This window comes from Haliotis rufescens, unplaced genomic scaffold (genome assembly GCF_023055435.1).
Source record: "Haliotis rufescens isolate VD_foot unplaced genomic scaffold, xgHalRufe1.0.p SCAF_36, whole genome shotgun sequence".
NCBI lineage: Eukaryota > Metazoa > Mollusca > Gastropoda > Lepetellida > Haliotidae > Haliotis > Haliotis rufescens.
The window spans coordinates 2,262,617-2,277,999 of NW_025964068.1; the positions used below are offsets into that span (position 1 = coordinate 2,262,617).

A 15,383-nucleotide genomic window follows, 5' to 3' on the forward strand; every position below is an offset into this window, starting at 1 on the left:
TAACATCCATGTTGGAATTAATATCCATCTTCCAACCTCTTAGATATTTACCAACGCCGGCGGATGTGGGTACAAATATTAATTCTTGTTGTTGATTATCATCATCATTATCAATATCAACATTATCATTAGGTTGATTATTATCTAGTAAAGCGATCAATTCAGCTCTTCTCATTCGAGAATAACCTCTCAGCCCACTGTTTCTCGCTCGAACTTTGAGTTCTCTAACAGTCTGGGGTCTGTTGTATTCCAAACCGAGTAAATCCATCAATTCAGCTTTTCTCATACGAGAATATCCACGCAGTCCACTTTGCTTTGCCATAGCTTTTAATTCTCTGACAAAAACCATTGTGGTTGAATGGTATATGCAAAATGAGACAAATGTCTAATTGGTTGTTTTCATATATCTAAATACATATTCTCCCCAACCTATTCCTCTCATTGATGTAATCTCTCTTCCTAGCATAAATAATCTGGTTCCTGACCCTATCAGCACCGTGTTCCTTACATAAACAATAACGACCTTTGACCCCTATCCCGCATACAGATACAGTACAGTATAGTTAATGTTTCCGCGCCTGATGTAATAATTGTGTATGCCGCAGTAAAAAAAATCAACACAGCGTCGGTTACAAAGGGTAGTCTTTCCCATGAGTGTAAACTTGCAGTTATTCATGGTATATACATCTATCATATCATTTGTCTAAATGCAAATCACAGCTACACTGCGAGATATTGATTATGCTATTTATAGATTGCTCTAAACTAGGTCACTCTGACTTATGCATGGTATAGCTGAAAATCAATAGAGAAGTCAATCCAATAATAATAAATGCGACCTCTCGGTTCTTTTGTTCCTCTGACGGTGTATAAAACTGACTCATTGTTGGTCTTGGTATTGGGTCTAGTTTTTTCCCATAAACGAGGAAGTATTCGTGCATGGCAGATTCAACATCCTTAAACGTTTGAATTGAATGTCCTTCCTTAAGCAGTTTTTCATGAATAAAGTCTAATCTTAATGTCCTATTTCTGACCCATTGTGACTGGGCTGCTTGGAGTTGTTCTAAAGCTTTATTATGTCTTTTCTGCTCCGAACCTCTCATACTAGAAAATAAAAAATTACTCCCCGAAAAAGCTAGAGCATTAACAATAGCTCCACCGACCATCATCGCAATTGATGCCATATGTATAATAATATAAAATATTCAAATGTTTAATTACTTCATTATGTCTTCCGGGATAAGTCCTTGTTTGATGAGCATATCCTTCGTTGCCATAGCTAATCCAATATCCAGAACCATCATTGGTATGTCATATCCATTAAAATCTAGCTTGGGAGGTGTGGCTTTAGTAATCATTTTAGCCATACGGGCATAGCCAATGGCCAAGCCGGTGACCACCGCTGAATGATACGTCGCGTTTACCAACATTTTACCGTCTGTAGCTGGAGTAGTCATGCTTCTTATAGCATTATATGAGGACTAACCTCTAATTGAACTTGTTGTTGCGGCGGGGGTGACGTTTTCTCTTCTCCGGACTTATAAAAGAACCATACAGCCGCTATACCAGCAACTCCTACTAGTGCCCATGTTTTAATCGGATTAATATTTGAATTATTTATTAATTCCCTTTTCGCGCCAGCCCTCCCTTTCTTCCTGCAGCTATTTTCAAAGGATTCTTAGTAACTCTGGGTTGTTTTTTTGTTTTCTCATTCACATGTGGTGCATTCACATTCACTGGTGGTGGTTCCTCATTCACTTGTTGCGTTTCCACAATCTGTTGTTCCTCGTTCACAATCTGTGGTGTCACCTGTTGTGATTGTGTCTCCATTTATATTATTAAATTGACAATACCTAGCCGTTATTAAAGCTGTGGTGAACGGAGCTAAGAACATTCCGTATCTATGATAAAACTCACAGCTCACTGCGCTTATAGCGTGTTCGATGAATGGGTCTTTCTCGAGAGATTCGCATAAATACAGGCGATGTTCTGCTGGGATGGGGAGAAACGTACTAGCTACGGCTGTGTTACCAAGACCCTATCGTTTTAGTCATGGTAGCTCCCAGTCTAGACTCGTAACGAGCGTACAGTTTTTTAATCTCTTCGTCGGTCATGTTATCAATTTTTTCGATGGTATAATTTTCTCCCAAATATTGGGAACATTTTCCACCGGCTACCAAAGCGGCAAGTCTTTCTCTATGTTTATCTAAAGATTTATCTAAAGATTTATCAGCATGTTGATCTGCATCAGATTCTTTGAGCATTTGTTTGATGAGTTCGTCGCATTCCATAATGTAATACCTAAGGAGATATTTAAGTCTAACATAATATAATATGACATATCCAATACAACCCGTAATAATGAACTGTTGTGAAAGAATGAGGATTTCGAACCACATTTTATGTAATATTAACCACTAATGTTCAATTTGCTACATTTTTGCTACATTTTGCTATAATTTTGCTACATTTTGCTACATTTTGCTATAATTTTGCTACATTTTTGCTAAGCAATTGCATAAGCAGCTGGTTGATCGGTTTTTAATACGAGTTTACAGTGCTTCGTTGCCGCTAACACTTTTCTGACTTTATCTCGTTCCCCCTTGGTATAAATGACATCATTTTCGCGTAAACATTCCTCGAATGAGTCTTTGCAATGAAAAAGCGCTACCCATTTGGTCTGCTCTCTGAGATCGTTCAGGACAGAGTTGTATTTTTGAGTAAGTACCCAAACGCTATGTTGAGTATGGCGACCGGAGAATGCTAAATACGAAAGCATATCTTTCTTTTTTGTGAGTTCTTTACTCGCGCTGCAGTCGTCTATTACGAAAAGGGTCGAATCTCCTTTGTATCTTTCGTGACATACTCGGAGGCAGTCTTGTAAACGATCGCCCGGATCGACTCTGTGTACCCCGTCGTCATTCATTACCCAATCTCTCGATAGGTAGGTTTTATTAACGCTTATAGTCGGGCACAGAATAATGATATGATCGAAAACGTCCCGATAATGACTTTCTAAAATATCTAGAATAAAGGCTGTTTTTCCGCAGCCCGTTTGCCCGCATATGATAGCGCAGTGCGGATCTTTAGGTAAAAGATTATCAATAGATTGCTTGCACGAATCTCCCATTCTGTATATTAAGTTGCGCATCCATAATCACATACAAATAACTGTTTAATTTACCAGCCGCTTCCTGAAGCTTCGTTATCTGTATGGTGGCACCCTCGCTAGCATTTTCTATTCTCCTCCCACTGCCGTGTAATTGGTCATCGTCCGTTGTTCGCATGTCGAGCCATAGCGCGTACTTCGTGGTGAGGTATTCACCCATCGATACACTCCCGAGAGACAGATCTTTCACGACCGCGTTAACTTCCGGAGAACGTTTTATAGAAGGAAGTTTTTTAATCTCATCCCACTGGTGATACGCTAGCATTCCTTGGCTATATAGTTGATTAGGAACGCCCTCGATAGTCAATTCTACTTTTGTAATCTTGGGATTGTAGAACTTCTCGGTATTTCTTTTAAACGCATCGGAGGGGTCCTCGAACAACATTAAAATACCCTTTAACGACCTCGTGGGAACGTTTAGATTGATATTCCACATCGTATCTTTTTTGTCCCTCGTGATCTTCCGTGTCGCAGCACGGGATCGTACAAAATGGCTAAACTTCCCGAATACTGGTTACGAATTTGTCTGGCTAATTCGGAATCCGTTATCATATCGTACTCCAGAGAGATATTATCAATGGAATAGCTAGCATCATCATTAGCAGATCTGATTACTCTACCGTAGTCATTAAAAGTGAGTTCGTATTCTAACCTATCGCCTAGGGATGCTTGATAAAAGGGCATGTGGGAATCTAGTAATTCAAAGTCTAAGGGAACATAGAATCTGTTACCTAATGCGTCGGCAACAGCCTTATCTTTTACGAAGTTATCATCACCATTTTCAGCACCCACGCGCAGTCTCAATGTGTTCTTATTACAAATACCTTGGTACTGTAAGTTTTCCCGCTCTTTATCCGTTCTCCAGAGATCCATGTAGCAATAGTATACATCGCTATCGTCGATACTCAAAACCTCATTACCGCTAATTTTAATGGCGATTTTCTTAACGATAGCACGACCTATGTTCTGAACGGGCTCCCTGTTAACGTCTGTAGAAGTCAAACTAATCGTAAATGCTAGTCGGACAGTTCCCGGAACTAACACATCGTGTGCGCCGAGATTAGGAAAGCGAACCAGAAGCGTTTGATTCTGATCTATGGTACTAGGGTTATTAGTTATAGTTACAGACTGACGAATTGCTTTGACCCCTAATGGATCTCGAAGTCTACGTTGTGGGTTTAACTTGCGTCCGTATTGTGAAGACATTGTTTATATTGAAATTATGTACCCTATGTTTAATATAAAAATGACTGATTTTGATATTAATGACTTTGATCTAAGTACCTTTGATGATCCGAATCGAACTGAAGAGGGTACTGATGAAACCAGGTTTAGTAGTCTTAACGATGAACTTTTACAATCGTCCGTCAATGATTATTACAATGCCTTAAAAGAAGATACCCCAATAGGCCGTGACTATTCAAAGTTTACGATAGATAGTAAAGGAATATTGCGACTGCGTGACTCTCCGGATATTGATCTTATGCATTCTCGTACTCGTAAGCCCCTAGCCTTGTCTACGATAGCTGCTAAACACGGCATCGGCACTGTTCGTGATAAATTAGGTTTTGTGGACTACCGACGACTGTCCGCGAAGACTACTAAGGTTCTTCGAACTGTGCGTCATGAACTCGTTAATACAGATGATTTGGAAGCAGCCTCGATGGTGGCCTCGGACGGACTCGGAGAAATCTTAGATACCTATTACGATAATTCCACGTTACAGGTATCGGAGTTTAGTATTAGGGAATTACGAGGTCTTGACAAGGCAATGCGAACAATGCGGGGAGAACTCATCAATAATATAGCCAAGATATCCGAAATCGACAAGCATATAGCTCAAGAGAAAACAAAACTTGAACAGGCGGGCGATGAGTTCAGTAGACGCCGCGTAGCGGAAAGATTGCGTAATTTAGAAGACGAAAGATCGGCCCGCCTCGAAGCAGCTTCCAGTAATAGAAAGGCACTTCGTTCGCAAATCAGTCGTATTCGAGAAACTATCGATCAAGTCCTCAACGATGACACTACACTGGCCGATAAAATTAAAACATTGTTCAGAGAACAGGGAATAACCATTGCCAGTATTTTAACCGCGTTGGGATTTATTATATCGACTTTGACTCTCTCGTTAACAGGTGGTAGTACAGGTGGAGGCGGATCACCTCCTAGCGATAAAAATGGTATAAAAGAGTGGATAAAAAAGCATTTAAAAGCATTAGGTTCAGCACTGGGAAAGCCTGCTGAGAAAGCCGCGGCCGCACTTCCCGGTATAATAGGGAGTGTTGTTTCCTGGCTATTGAATTTATTAGCTAAGACCACCACTTGGCTTAGTCAAAACTTGTGGGGGTTGATCGTAGCAATTGCAGGGCTGCTGTACGTATTCGCTAAGAACTATTTAACCACCAAATCATGAGTAAACCAACCGAGACTCCACCCACTACAAGAGCTGTTTTTTCATCGATATGTTGTTGATTTTTAGCCTCAATATGCGGTGGTCCTTGTGCGTGTGCGTTTGTAGATGGTTGTGCATTAGTAGAAGTTTTAGCGATAGTTGGTGTTTGCGGCTTGACTATTCCCTTTTCGCCCGTGATCGTTTGCGTTATTAATTCAACGTTAATATCTGAATTTATACCTGGTTTTTGTTGATCAGTAGCGATAACAATTTTATTATTATAGCCTATCACTTGACCGATCTTAAGTTCCATATTACTCGGAGACATGTATAGTCCCGGCGCATAAACGAAGTCCACTTTGGATTGAGCGTACTGTAATGCATCTTGAAAACGCTTTATAGACGATGGTATGTCAACTGGTGAATTAATGGCGTCCTCCACGTTTGCGACAAACTGTTTTTGTGCATCGAGCGCCGTCCCAGAACCGATAATGGACATTCGTGTTTGCGATTGTGCTCCGAGAATTGCCCATACATAAGTTCTTATCGATTCATTAAATCTTACAAATCCTGGGTTAGTAAAATTATTTTCCGTTTTATCATTAAGAAATTCATTCCAAGCGTTTGCGGTATCGTTCATTTGTATAAATTTTGTAACAATATAAGCCAAACCACCCTTAAAACTCATAAGAGAACCTCTCCAATCGTTACTCGAAAGTTCCAAGCCATGATTAAGATTATGCAATCTTACAAAAAGATTGTCTATCTGTAAGAATTTAAATGGATCGAATGGTTGATGAGTTTTTTTAACTAAATCATCGCTGACTTCTTTAACAGTTCTTTGTCCGCTGTACGGAACACCTAGACCATGGTTTGCTCCTTTAATGCGCCAATCTTTACTCGTAGAAACATTAAATTCATTACAAATACGCTCATACGCGGACCTATCATAATTATTATTTGTCGAATTCCATGCTCGATCCTGCGGTAATGGAGCACTAATTTCTTTAAGTATACGTCTAATCTGATAATACACGTGAAATAATAAAACAGACTTATTTAGCATAAATCCTGGGGCATTAACAGATACGCCACATTCCGTTGTGGCACACCATATGGCAAAGTTTAACTGATTCTGCCAAAATTGCATCGGATTGTGAAACCAATCGTGCACCATTTTATCGCTAGTTGCCGTGACCCTGTAATTTTCAAAGATATCGGGGAATTTAACGAAAAATTCAGCACCAGAGGCAGTTACTATAATCGATTGATTAGTAATGTATCTCGATTTCATATTTAAGTTATGATATAGTATCATTGTATATTTAATATGTATGTTACACTCCCGGGAATAACAAATGGTCAGTCTATTGAACTGCTTCATACTATCGATAACTCGGATGGACAACTCGAAGTAGCTCTATGCGATGTAACGTATTACCCACTGTGGACCAATATAAGTGCTGCGAAAGATAATAATAAGATACATATAATAGGTGAAAACAATGGTATTGACAGAGCCATTACTACTATACCTGATGGGTATTACAGCGTATGCTCACTCAATGATGAAATTTTTAAGCCTAATGGAATGAGTCTAACACAAAATGAGTCGAATGGGACAGTGAAAATCGACTCTGGAGAAAACACTGTAATTCTTATCCCATACTTAGAAGTTACACTTGGATTTCATCATAGAATAGGAATTATAAATTCTAACAAACCACGACAGGGAATTAAATTACCCGATTTAGTTCCCTATAAAGAGTTGTTCATCCATCTTGATCAAATCAGCACGACGGATAATATTCAACAAGAAAGTCCTTCAACTCTGCTCAGAAGTGTTCCAGTGAAAAATGAAAAATATAATAGCGGTAGAACGGAATCTTTCTCGTCACTACAATATAAAAAATTAAAGCGGGGAATTATTTCAGACCTCAAAATTTCTGTATTAGATGTAAAACACCAACCAGTACATATAGGATACTTAAGTGTAACACTCCATATTATATAATGGTTAATTCCATATTTAAGTTATGATATAGTATCATTGTATATTTGATATGTATGTTACACTCCTGGGAATAACAAATGGTCAGTCTATTCAACTGCTTCGTACTATCGATAACTCGGATGGACAACTCGAAGTCGCTCTATGCGATGTAACGTATTACCCACTGTGGACCAATATAAGTGCTGTGAGAGGTAATAATAAGATATGGATATTAGATGAACAAAATATTATTGAAAAATTCATTATTATACCTGATGGGTATTACAGCGTATGCTCACTCAATGATGAAATTTTTAAGTCTAATGGAATTAGTCTAACACAAAATGAGTCCAATGGAATGTTGAAATTCGACACTGGAGAAAAAGGTGTACGGATTGTAGGGAACTTATCAGCTACACTTGGATTTACACGCGGAATTTTATCAATATTCAAGGCAACATTTGATGGAGAGACATTGTCCGATTTAGTTCCCTTTTAAGAGTTGTGTATCCATCTTGATCAAATCAGTACGACAAATAATATTCAACTAGAAAGTCCTTCAACTTTGCTCAGATCTATTCCAGTGAAAAATGAAAAATATAATAGCGGTAGAACGGAATCTTTCTCGTCACTACAATATAAAAAATTAAAGCGGGGAATTATTTCAGACCTCAAAATTTCTGTATTAGATGTAAAACACCAACCAGTACATATAGGATACTTAAGTGTAACACTCCATATTAAAAATAATGGTTGATGCATCAGGCCCTGGAACAGTAAGACAATGTAATACAATTGCGCTTTCCGATCTCGGAGACACGGAAGGATTCGGTAAACCCGGCACCGATGGTAAGTTATACGCTTTACACTTACACGATAATGTATACAATCGGAAAGAAGTCACATTCACGGGTAATCTAGGAGATTTAAGCGATGTCGATGTTAGTAGACTCCTTAAAAACACTTCGTACAATATTACTCGCAACGACGATAATAAATGGACTATGGTTGAAGCAAACATCGAGTGGCTACTGAATATCGTCATTACCCCACCTTATGTGATGATGGGTAAGGGACATAATTTAATTAAGATAATAAATAGTGGCATCGTACTCGCGGCTTATATCCCATCAAAACGAAAAAGTGTGTTAGTTACCCCCCTGCCAGAAAACCCAGGTCATATGATATATAGTCGTCCGGCCTTAAAAAATGTTACTTTAAATTTGGTTACTGAATTCGAAGATATTAAAGATAACTTGAATGTAATACCTAATCTTTCTACGCTTATTATTGAAGTCTTGTTCGGAGATGCACCGGAAGATGCCTTCGATATATTACCAGGTCTATCGATTAAATGGCAAAAGAAACACCAACGTCAACGTTGCAGTATTATTCATATCGGAGCATCGCCCGTTGCAACCCTCGAGGGGGTCCAAATTATTAAAAGTGACAGTATTTCTCTTTCTAAGATATTCTTGCCGTATAATATACATTTGATAAGATTGATGTATAGTCTCAAAACATTTAAGCAAGACCAATTAAAGACTATTATATGATCGTAATATACACTATGAGTTTATATCCGGCGCTCGGTGAAGCATTTGAAAAGATGGAAACTGTTGATGGATTTCAATTACATCAAATAAGCGACATAAAACATCGAATAGGGAAGGATAGGGAGTTGAGACTTGGATTGTATAAAAAGTATCGCAGAGCCGTGAATGCTCTGGACGGAGTTGACACCGTGCTTTTAGTATCTGGCATGGGACTCGGTGTAGCGGGTATCGGTTTACTATCAACTATAATCGCCGCGCCTATCGTGCTCGGCATGGAAATAACAGCTGGAGTCTCGGGACTGGCAGGAATAGCGATAAAATTCATTTCTCGTAGGTTACAAAAGAAAGCATTAAAACACGATAGTATTCGGATACTCGCCGAAGCAAAGTTGAACAGCATTGAGGATCATATTTCGACAGCAATGGCCGATTGTAAGATATCCGAAGATGAGTTTCGTTTAGTGCTGTCGGAACTCACCAAATACAATAAAATGAAGCAGGAGATTCGATCAAATTCTCGTAAGACCAGTGGTATTAGCGAAGACGAGAAAAAAAAGTTCATAGAACAGGGGAGGCAACAAGCGCGTCAATTATTCCGTGCCAAAACCAAAGAACTGGTTGGAGATTAAAAATAGATTGCTTACTATCGTGTGATTACATTTAGACAAATGCTAACATAAATATATAATAATGGAGAAAGCTATTCAATGGAAAGAATTACCACAAGGTTTTTATTATATCAGTGATGCCAAACCAACCAAATACGGTTATCAATTGTTTCTTATCAATTTACAAAAAGAGTGTAGTTATATAGTCTGGTCTCCTAGTAAAATGAACGAAGAACTTAATAAAAATGTTGAATATCGCTTTATCGATAAAAATAATAAAGAATATTTTTATTACCATTTAGACTCATCTAAAGCAATGATTGGCCCCAGGTATTGGTGAGCTAGAGCCAATCTCATGACTATCATTAAATCACATAATCATTTTGGCATAAAAAATTCCATCTGTAGTAGCAGTATAGGTATATGAATCCGGCTCCAGTGGAAGTGAGCCAGAACCCCCATTACCTATACTACTACATAAGTTCCTGAAAAAGAAGTCAACAAAAAATGTTGGTACTTACCTCATTTTCCCGTGGTCCAACCTGAACGAAATACAATGAAGGTAAGGATGGTTTTGGATGCGTCAGCAAGAAGTGATAGGGTGTCCTTTAATGATGTTGTTCTCCAAGGTCTAAAAATGCAGAATGATCTTGTTGAAATATTGCTAAGATTTGGAACACATCCAATCGAAATCATATGCGACATTGCAGAAATGTACTTGCAAATCAAGATTACTGAAGCTGATCAACCGTACTTCAGATTTCTATGGAGATCAATGAACATGGAGGAAGAACCTGATGTATATGAATTTTCACGGGTAGTCTTCGGAATGAATTGTTCACCATTTATAGCACAGTATGTTACACAGGAACATGCTAAGGCATGCAAAAATCATCTTCCTTTGGCTGCAGACACATTTGCTAAATCAACATACATGGATGACACAATGGATTCGGTAGAAACCGAAGAAAAAGCAGTAGAGCTTTATGATCAGGTGAATGAACTGTGGACTACAGCTGGAATGCATGACAGGAAGTGGGTCTCCAATTCATTGAAGGTTCTTGAATGTATTCTAGTTGCAGATAGACCATCTGAAATTAATATTCAGATGACTGAACTGCCATCAGTGAAAGCTCTGGAATGCAGAGTGATAGGTTTCAATTCTGCTACAACATCCCAAATGATCACTTTCAAATGTCAAAAAGAGCTTTCTTAAGGGAGATTGCTAAGATATTTGATTCTTTAGGACTGTTAGCTCCATTTACCATTCGGGCAAAGATAATATTGCAACACATTTGGGTGTCTGGTGTGGGATGACAGTCTGCATCCTGAGTTAGAAGAAAATGTCTTGCAATGGTATAGGGAATTGGCAGATTTGAAGTCTTTATATTTTCCAAGATGGATAGAATTTAGAACAGAAATAGCCAATCCAAACCTACATGTGTTTGTAGATGCATCACAAGATGCTTTTGGAGCAGTCATTTATCTGGTGAGTGTTAATGAACACAAGACAACGAGTCAACTTGTAGCTGCAAAAAGTCATGTTGCTCCACTGAAGGCTATCAGTGTTCCACGACTCGAGTTGATGGCAGCGGTTCTTGGGGTGAAACTTCTGCCTGCTATTGCAAAAGGCCTAGAAATGTCACCTTATGATGCAAGGATCTGCTCTGATAGCATGAACGTGTTGTGGTGGATAAAAAGCCACAGTAGAAGCTTTAAGCCATTTGTGGCCAATCGTGTGGGTTTTATACAAGAAGTGACAAAACCCAGCCAATGGATGCATGTGCCAACTAAGTTGAATACAGCAGACATACTTACAAAAGGTAGTAAACCTGAAACACTTGGTACAAAAGCATGGCTACAAGGTCCTGAGTTTTTAAAACTTGATGTGAGCCTATGGCCAAAGCAGATACATGCTTTCCAGAAAGTTGAGCTGGAAAGGAAAACGGGATCAAATATGAAAGTGACAATGATGGTGCAAGATGTTGATTAGACATGGCGTTTGGATCCATGTAGGTTCTCCGACTGGAAAAGACTGTGTAGAATCTTTACATGGGTCTACAGGTTTCTCAGTAATTCTCGGACACAAAAGAATATGAGAAGGAAAGAAGATCTGGACCTAGAAGAGATTGAAGAAGCTGAAAGGAAACTAATTTCAAAAGATCAAATGGAAGCATTTCCTAAAGAGTATTTGGCACTGAAACAGGACAGCAGAATACCACCTAAGAGTAAACTCATAGGATTACAGCCTTTTCTGGATGAAACAGGAGTGATGAGATTAAATGGCAGACTGAGGTTTGCAGAAGTCCTGTCCTGGGAAGCAAGGTTTCCTATTATTCTTCCCCGAAAAAGCCCCGTGACAAAGTTGATAGTTAAACATCATCATGAAATGTGTCACCACATGGGAACAAATACAACATTAGCCTCATTGTCTACAAAGTTCTGGATAATATCCTCGAGGGAGGAAATTCGTGAATAGGAAAATGCATGTTCTTAGTGTAAAAAGCAAAAAGCAAAGCCAGCACAACTCATGGGCAATCTTCCAAAGGTGAGAGTAGTTTGTTCAATGAGAGTATTTGTTAAAGCTGGGGTAGATTTCGCTGGTCCATTTCTTACTGTACAGGGTCGTGGTAAAAGCCATCAAAAGCGTTACCTGTGCCTGTTCACATGCCTAGCTACACACGCAGTATATTTAGAGATCGCTTTCGGACTAGACACAAATTCATTCTTGAATGCTCTCTTCTGCATGGCACACAGAAGAGGAATGCCCAAGGAGATTATATCGGACAATGGGACGAATTTCGTTGGAGCTGTAAAAGAGCTTAAAGAGCTGGTGACTTCATTAGACTCTGACATCACAAAATCGAAATTGGCAAACAGAGGCATTGTATGGAGATTTAATCCTCCAAATGCTCCTCACTACGGAGGAATATTTGAATCAATGGTCAAGTCAGCTAAACAGGCTATTTATGCTGTCCTCAGCTCAAGTGATGTCACCGATGAAGAACTGATGACTGCTTTTACTGAGGCTGAAGCTCTGTTGAATTCAAGACCACTCACATATCAGAGTGCCCACACAGGATGATGATCAGCTAACACCAAACCACTTTCTACATGGGCAGCTTGGTGGAGACTTCGCTCCAGAAATAGATTCCACCTCCTTTTCTCCCCAGAGGCGTTGGCGGAGGATCCAGGAACTCATCAGGCATATCTGGAGGAGATAGATGAGAGAGTGGCTTCCAACGTTGAATGTCAGAAAAAAGTGGGTCACGTCATCAAGAGACTTCCAAGTTGATGATGTGGTGATTGTCGTATCACAAGATAATCCAAGAGGAACTTGGCCAATGGAAAGGATATTGAAGACTTACCCAGGCAAAGATGGCCATGTTAGAGTTGTAGATGTTAAAGTTGGAGGGTCGAGATTGACTCGACCAGTTACAAAGATCTGTCCTCTCGAATATCGAGACTGAACAACAACCAGTTGTTCAAGGTTGTAAATAGTGCTGCTGTTTTCATGGAATAGTCATTGTTGTAAATAAGTTAGGGTTTTTGTAGTTTGTCAACTGGGTTGTTTTGATGAAGTATTGTTCCGAATAGATGATAGACAGGGGTCTATCATGGAAGGGGGCATGTACTGAAGCGTCCGGGAAAAAGCGTCAGAGAACAAGTGTCATGTTCCTGGACACAGTGGTTGATTCATGGGTACACAACAGCTTCGCGGAAAGCGTTAAAGTTGGCATGCAGCACGTGCTTCTTGCTGGATGAGCGTAAAATGCGCATGCTCTAGACGCAGTTTATTTCAGTTGGCTTTTGGCATTCATGTGGGCAAGTAGTAAATGGATATCTCTCTCTAAGTTACAAAATAGTGAATTAGAATAGTACAGAAACAGAATAGAATAGATTAGAAATAGTTGAGAGAGTTACCAATTTACATTAACATACGGCAACTTCACTTTGAGTTTCAAATCCATTTCATTTTATCTTATTACATTTTCATTGTTCATTACATTACAAGGGGATTTCACGTTTAGTTGATTACAAGGGGATTTCACGTTTAGTTGATTACAAGGGGATTTCATGTTTAGTTGATTGCAAGGTAGGTTCATGTTTAGTTTAGTTTAGTCTTCCACTGCGAACCACACCCAGATCCTGAAACTGACATGAAGCAAAGTGTTCCCTAGTTAATGTTGTCCAGAAGGGAGGTTTCCATCATTCTCCTGTTGTGATGTTGTTTAATGGGGTAGTGGAACACATCCACAACAAAGTCAACATGGTTCATTTTATTTCTATTCTGTTTCCAGTTACAGATGAGATTTTGTCATCGTGAGTATTTTAATTTCTTTACAGTTGTATGATCAGCTGAATAAGCAGTATGGATATCTTTAATGGCTAGAAAACCCTCGTTAGGAATATATATATCTAATTTCTACATGGGTCTGAGGATGCAGTCTCCATTCACCAGAATTCCTGGTATTTATTAATACTACAGTACTAGGAACCCCACAAAATGTAAACGTGATGTCCATCAATACTTATGTGAGGCAAGAAAATCAGTTGTGCTTTTATCAATAAATCATATTATGTTTTTATCTCATTTCTCAAAATAGTGAAGTAAGAATTTCATCACTGATATTTCTTAATATGAATTATGAATAGTAATGTCTTGATACAGCCATTTTAAGCATGTTCCTGTCTTTTCCTCTTTCAGGTTGCAGTTTGTGTTCCAAGCTCCATTATTACCTGCTCTTGATCTTGTAGACAAGAAAGCCGTTAGCTTCATGACATCCCCCTCAGGGAGGTCTCTCTACCAGGTCAGTACTCCACTGTAGACAGTAAAGCAGTACACCCCACTGTAGACAGCTGTACACTCCATTGTAGACAGCAGTACACCCCACTGTAGACAGTTAAGCAGTACACCCCACTGTAGACAGCTGTACACTCCATTGTAGACAGCAGTACACCCCACTGTAGACAGCAGTACACCCCACTGTAGACAGCAGTACACCCCACTTTAGACAGCAGTACACCCCACTGTAGACAGCAGTACACCCCACTGTAGACAGCTGTACACTCCATTATAGACAGCTGTATACTCCATTGTAGACAGCAGTACACCCCACTGTAGACAGCAGTACACCCCACTGTAGACAGCAGTACACCCCACTGTAGACAGCAGTACACCCCACTGTAGACAGCAGTGCACTCCACTAAAGACAGCAGTACACCCCACTGTAGACAGCAGTACATCCCACTGTAGACAGCAGTACACCCCACTGTAGACAGCAGTACACCCCACTGTAGACAGCAGTACACCCCACTGTAGACAGCAGTACACTCCACTGAAGACAGCAGCACACCCCACTGTACACAGCAGTACACCCCACTGAGGAAAAGCAGTACACTCCAATATAGACAGCAGTACACCCCACTGTAGACAGCAGTACACTCCACTATAGACAGCAGTACACCCCACTGTAGACAGCAGTACCATCCACTTCATCCTCCGCCTGCTTCCATCCACTACATCCTCCATCTGCTTCCACCCAGCCACTACATCCTCCATCTGCTTCCATCCACTACATCCTCCATCTGCTTCCATCCACTACATCCTCCATCTGCTACCATCCACTGCATCCTCCATCTGCTTCCATCCACTTCATCCTCC

General features: G+C 39.7%; 1 protein-coding gene across 1 annotated transcript in view; it reads left to right on the plus strand.

The window, feature by feature from the left end:
* The window catches only part of LOC124147722 (zinc finger SWIM domain-containing protein 7-like), a 41,226-nt gene that overhangs the window by 11,838 nt on the left and 14,005 nt on the right, over positions 1–15,383 (plus strand). The window contains exons 3-4 of the mRNA XM_046518462.1: positions 14,020–14,041; positions 14,427–14,529. Coding sequence (XP_046374418.1) covers positions 14,020–14,041; positions 14,427–14,529 — 125 coding nt within the window. The remainder of the gene's footprint in view (positions 1–14,019; positions 14,042–14,426; positions 14,530–15,383) is intronic.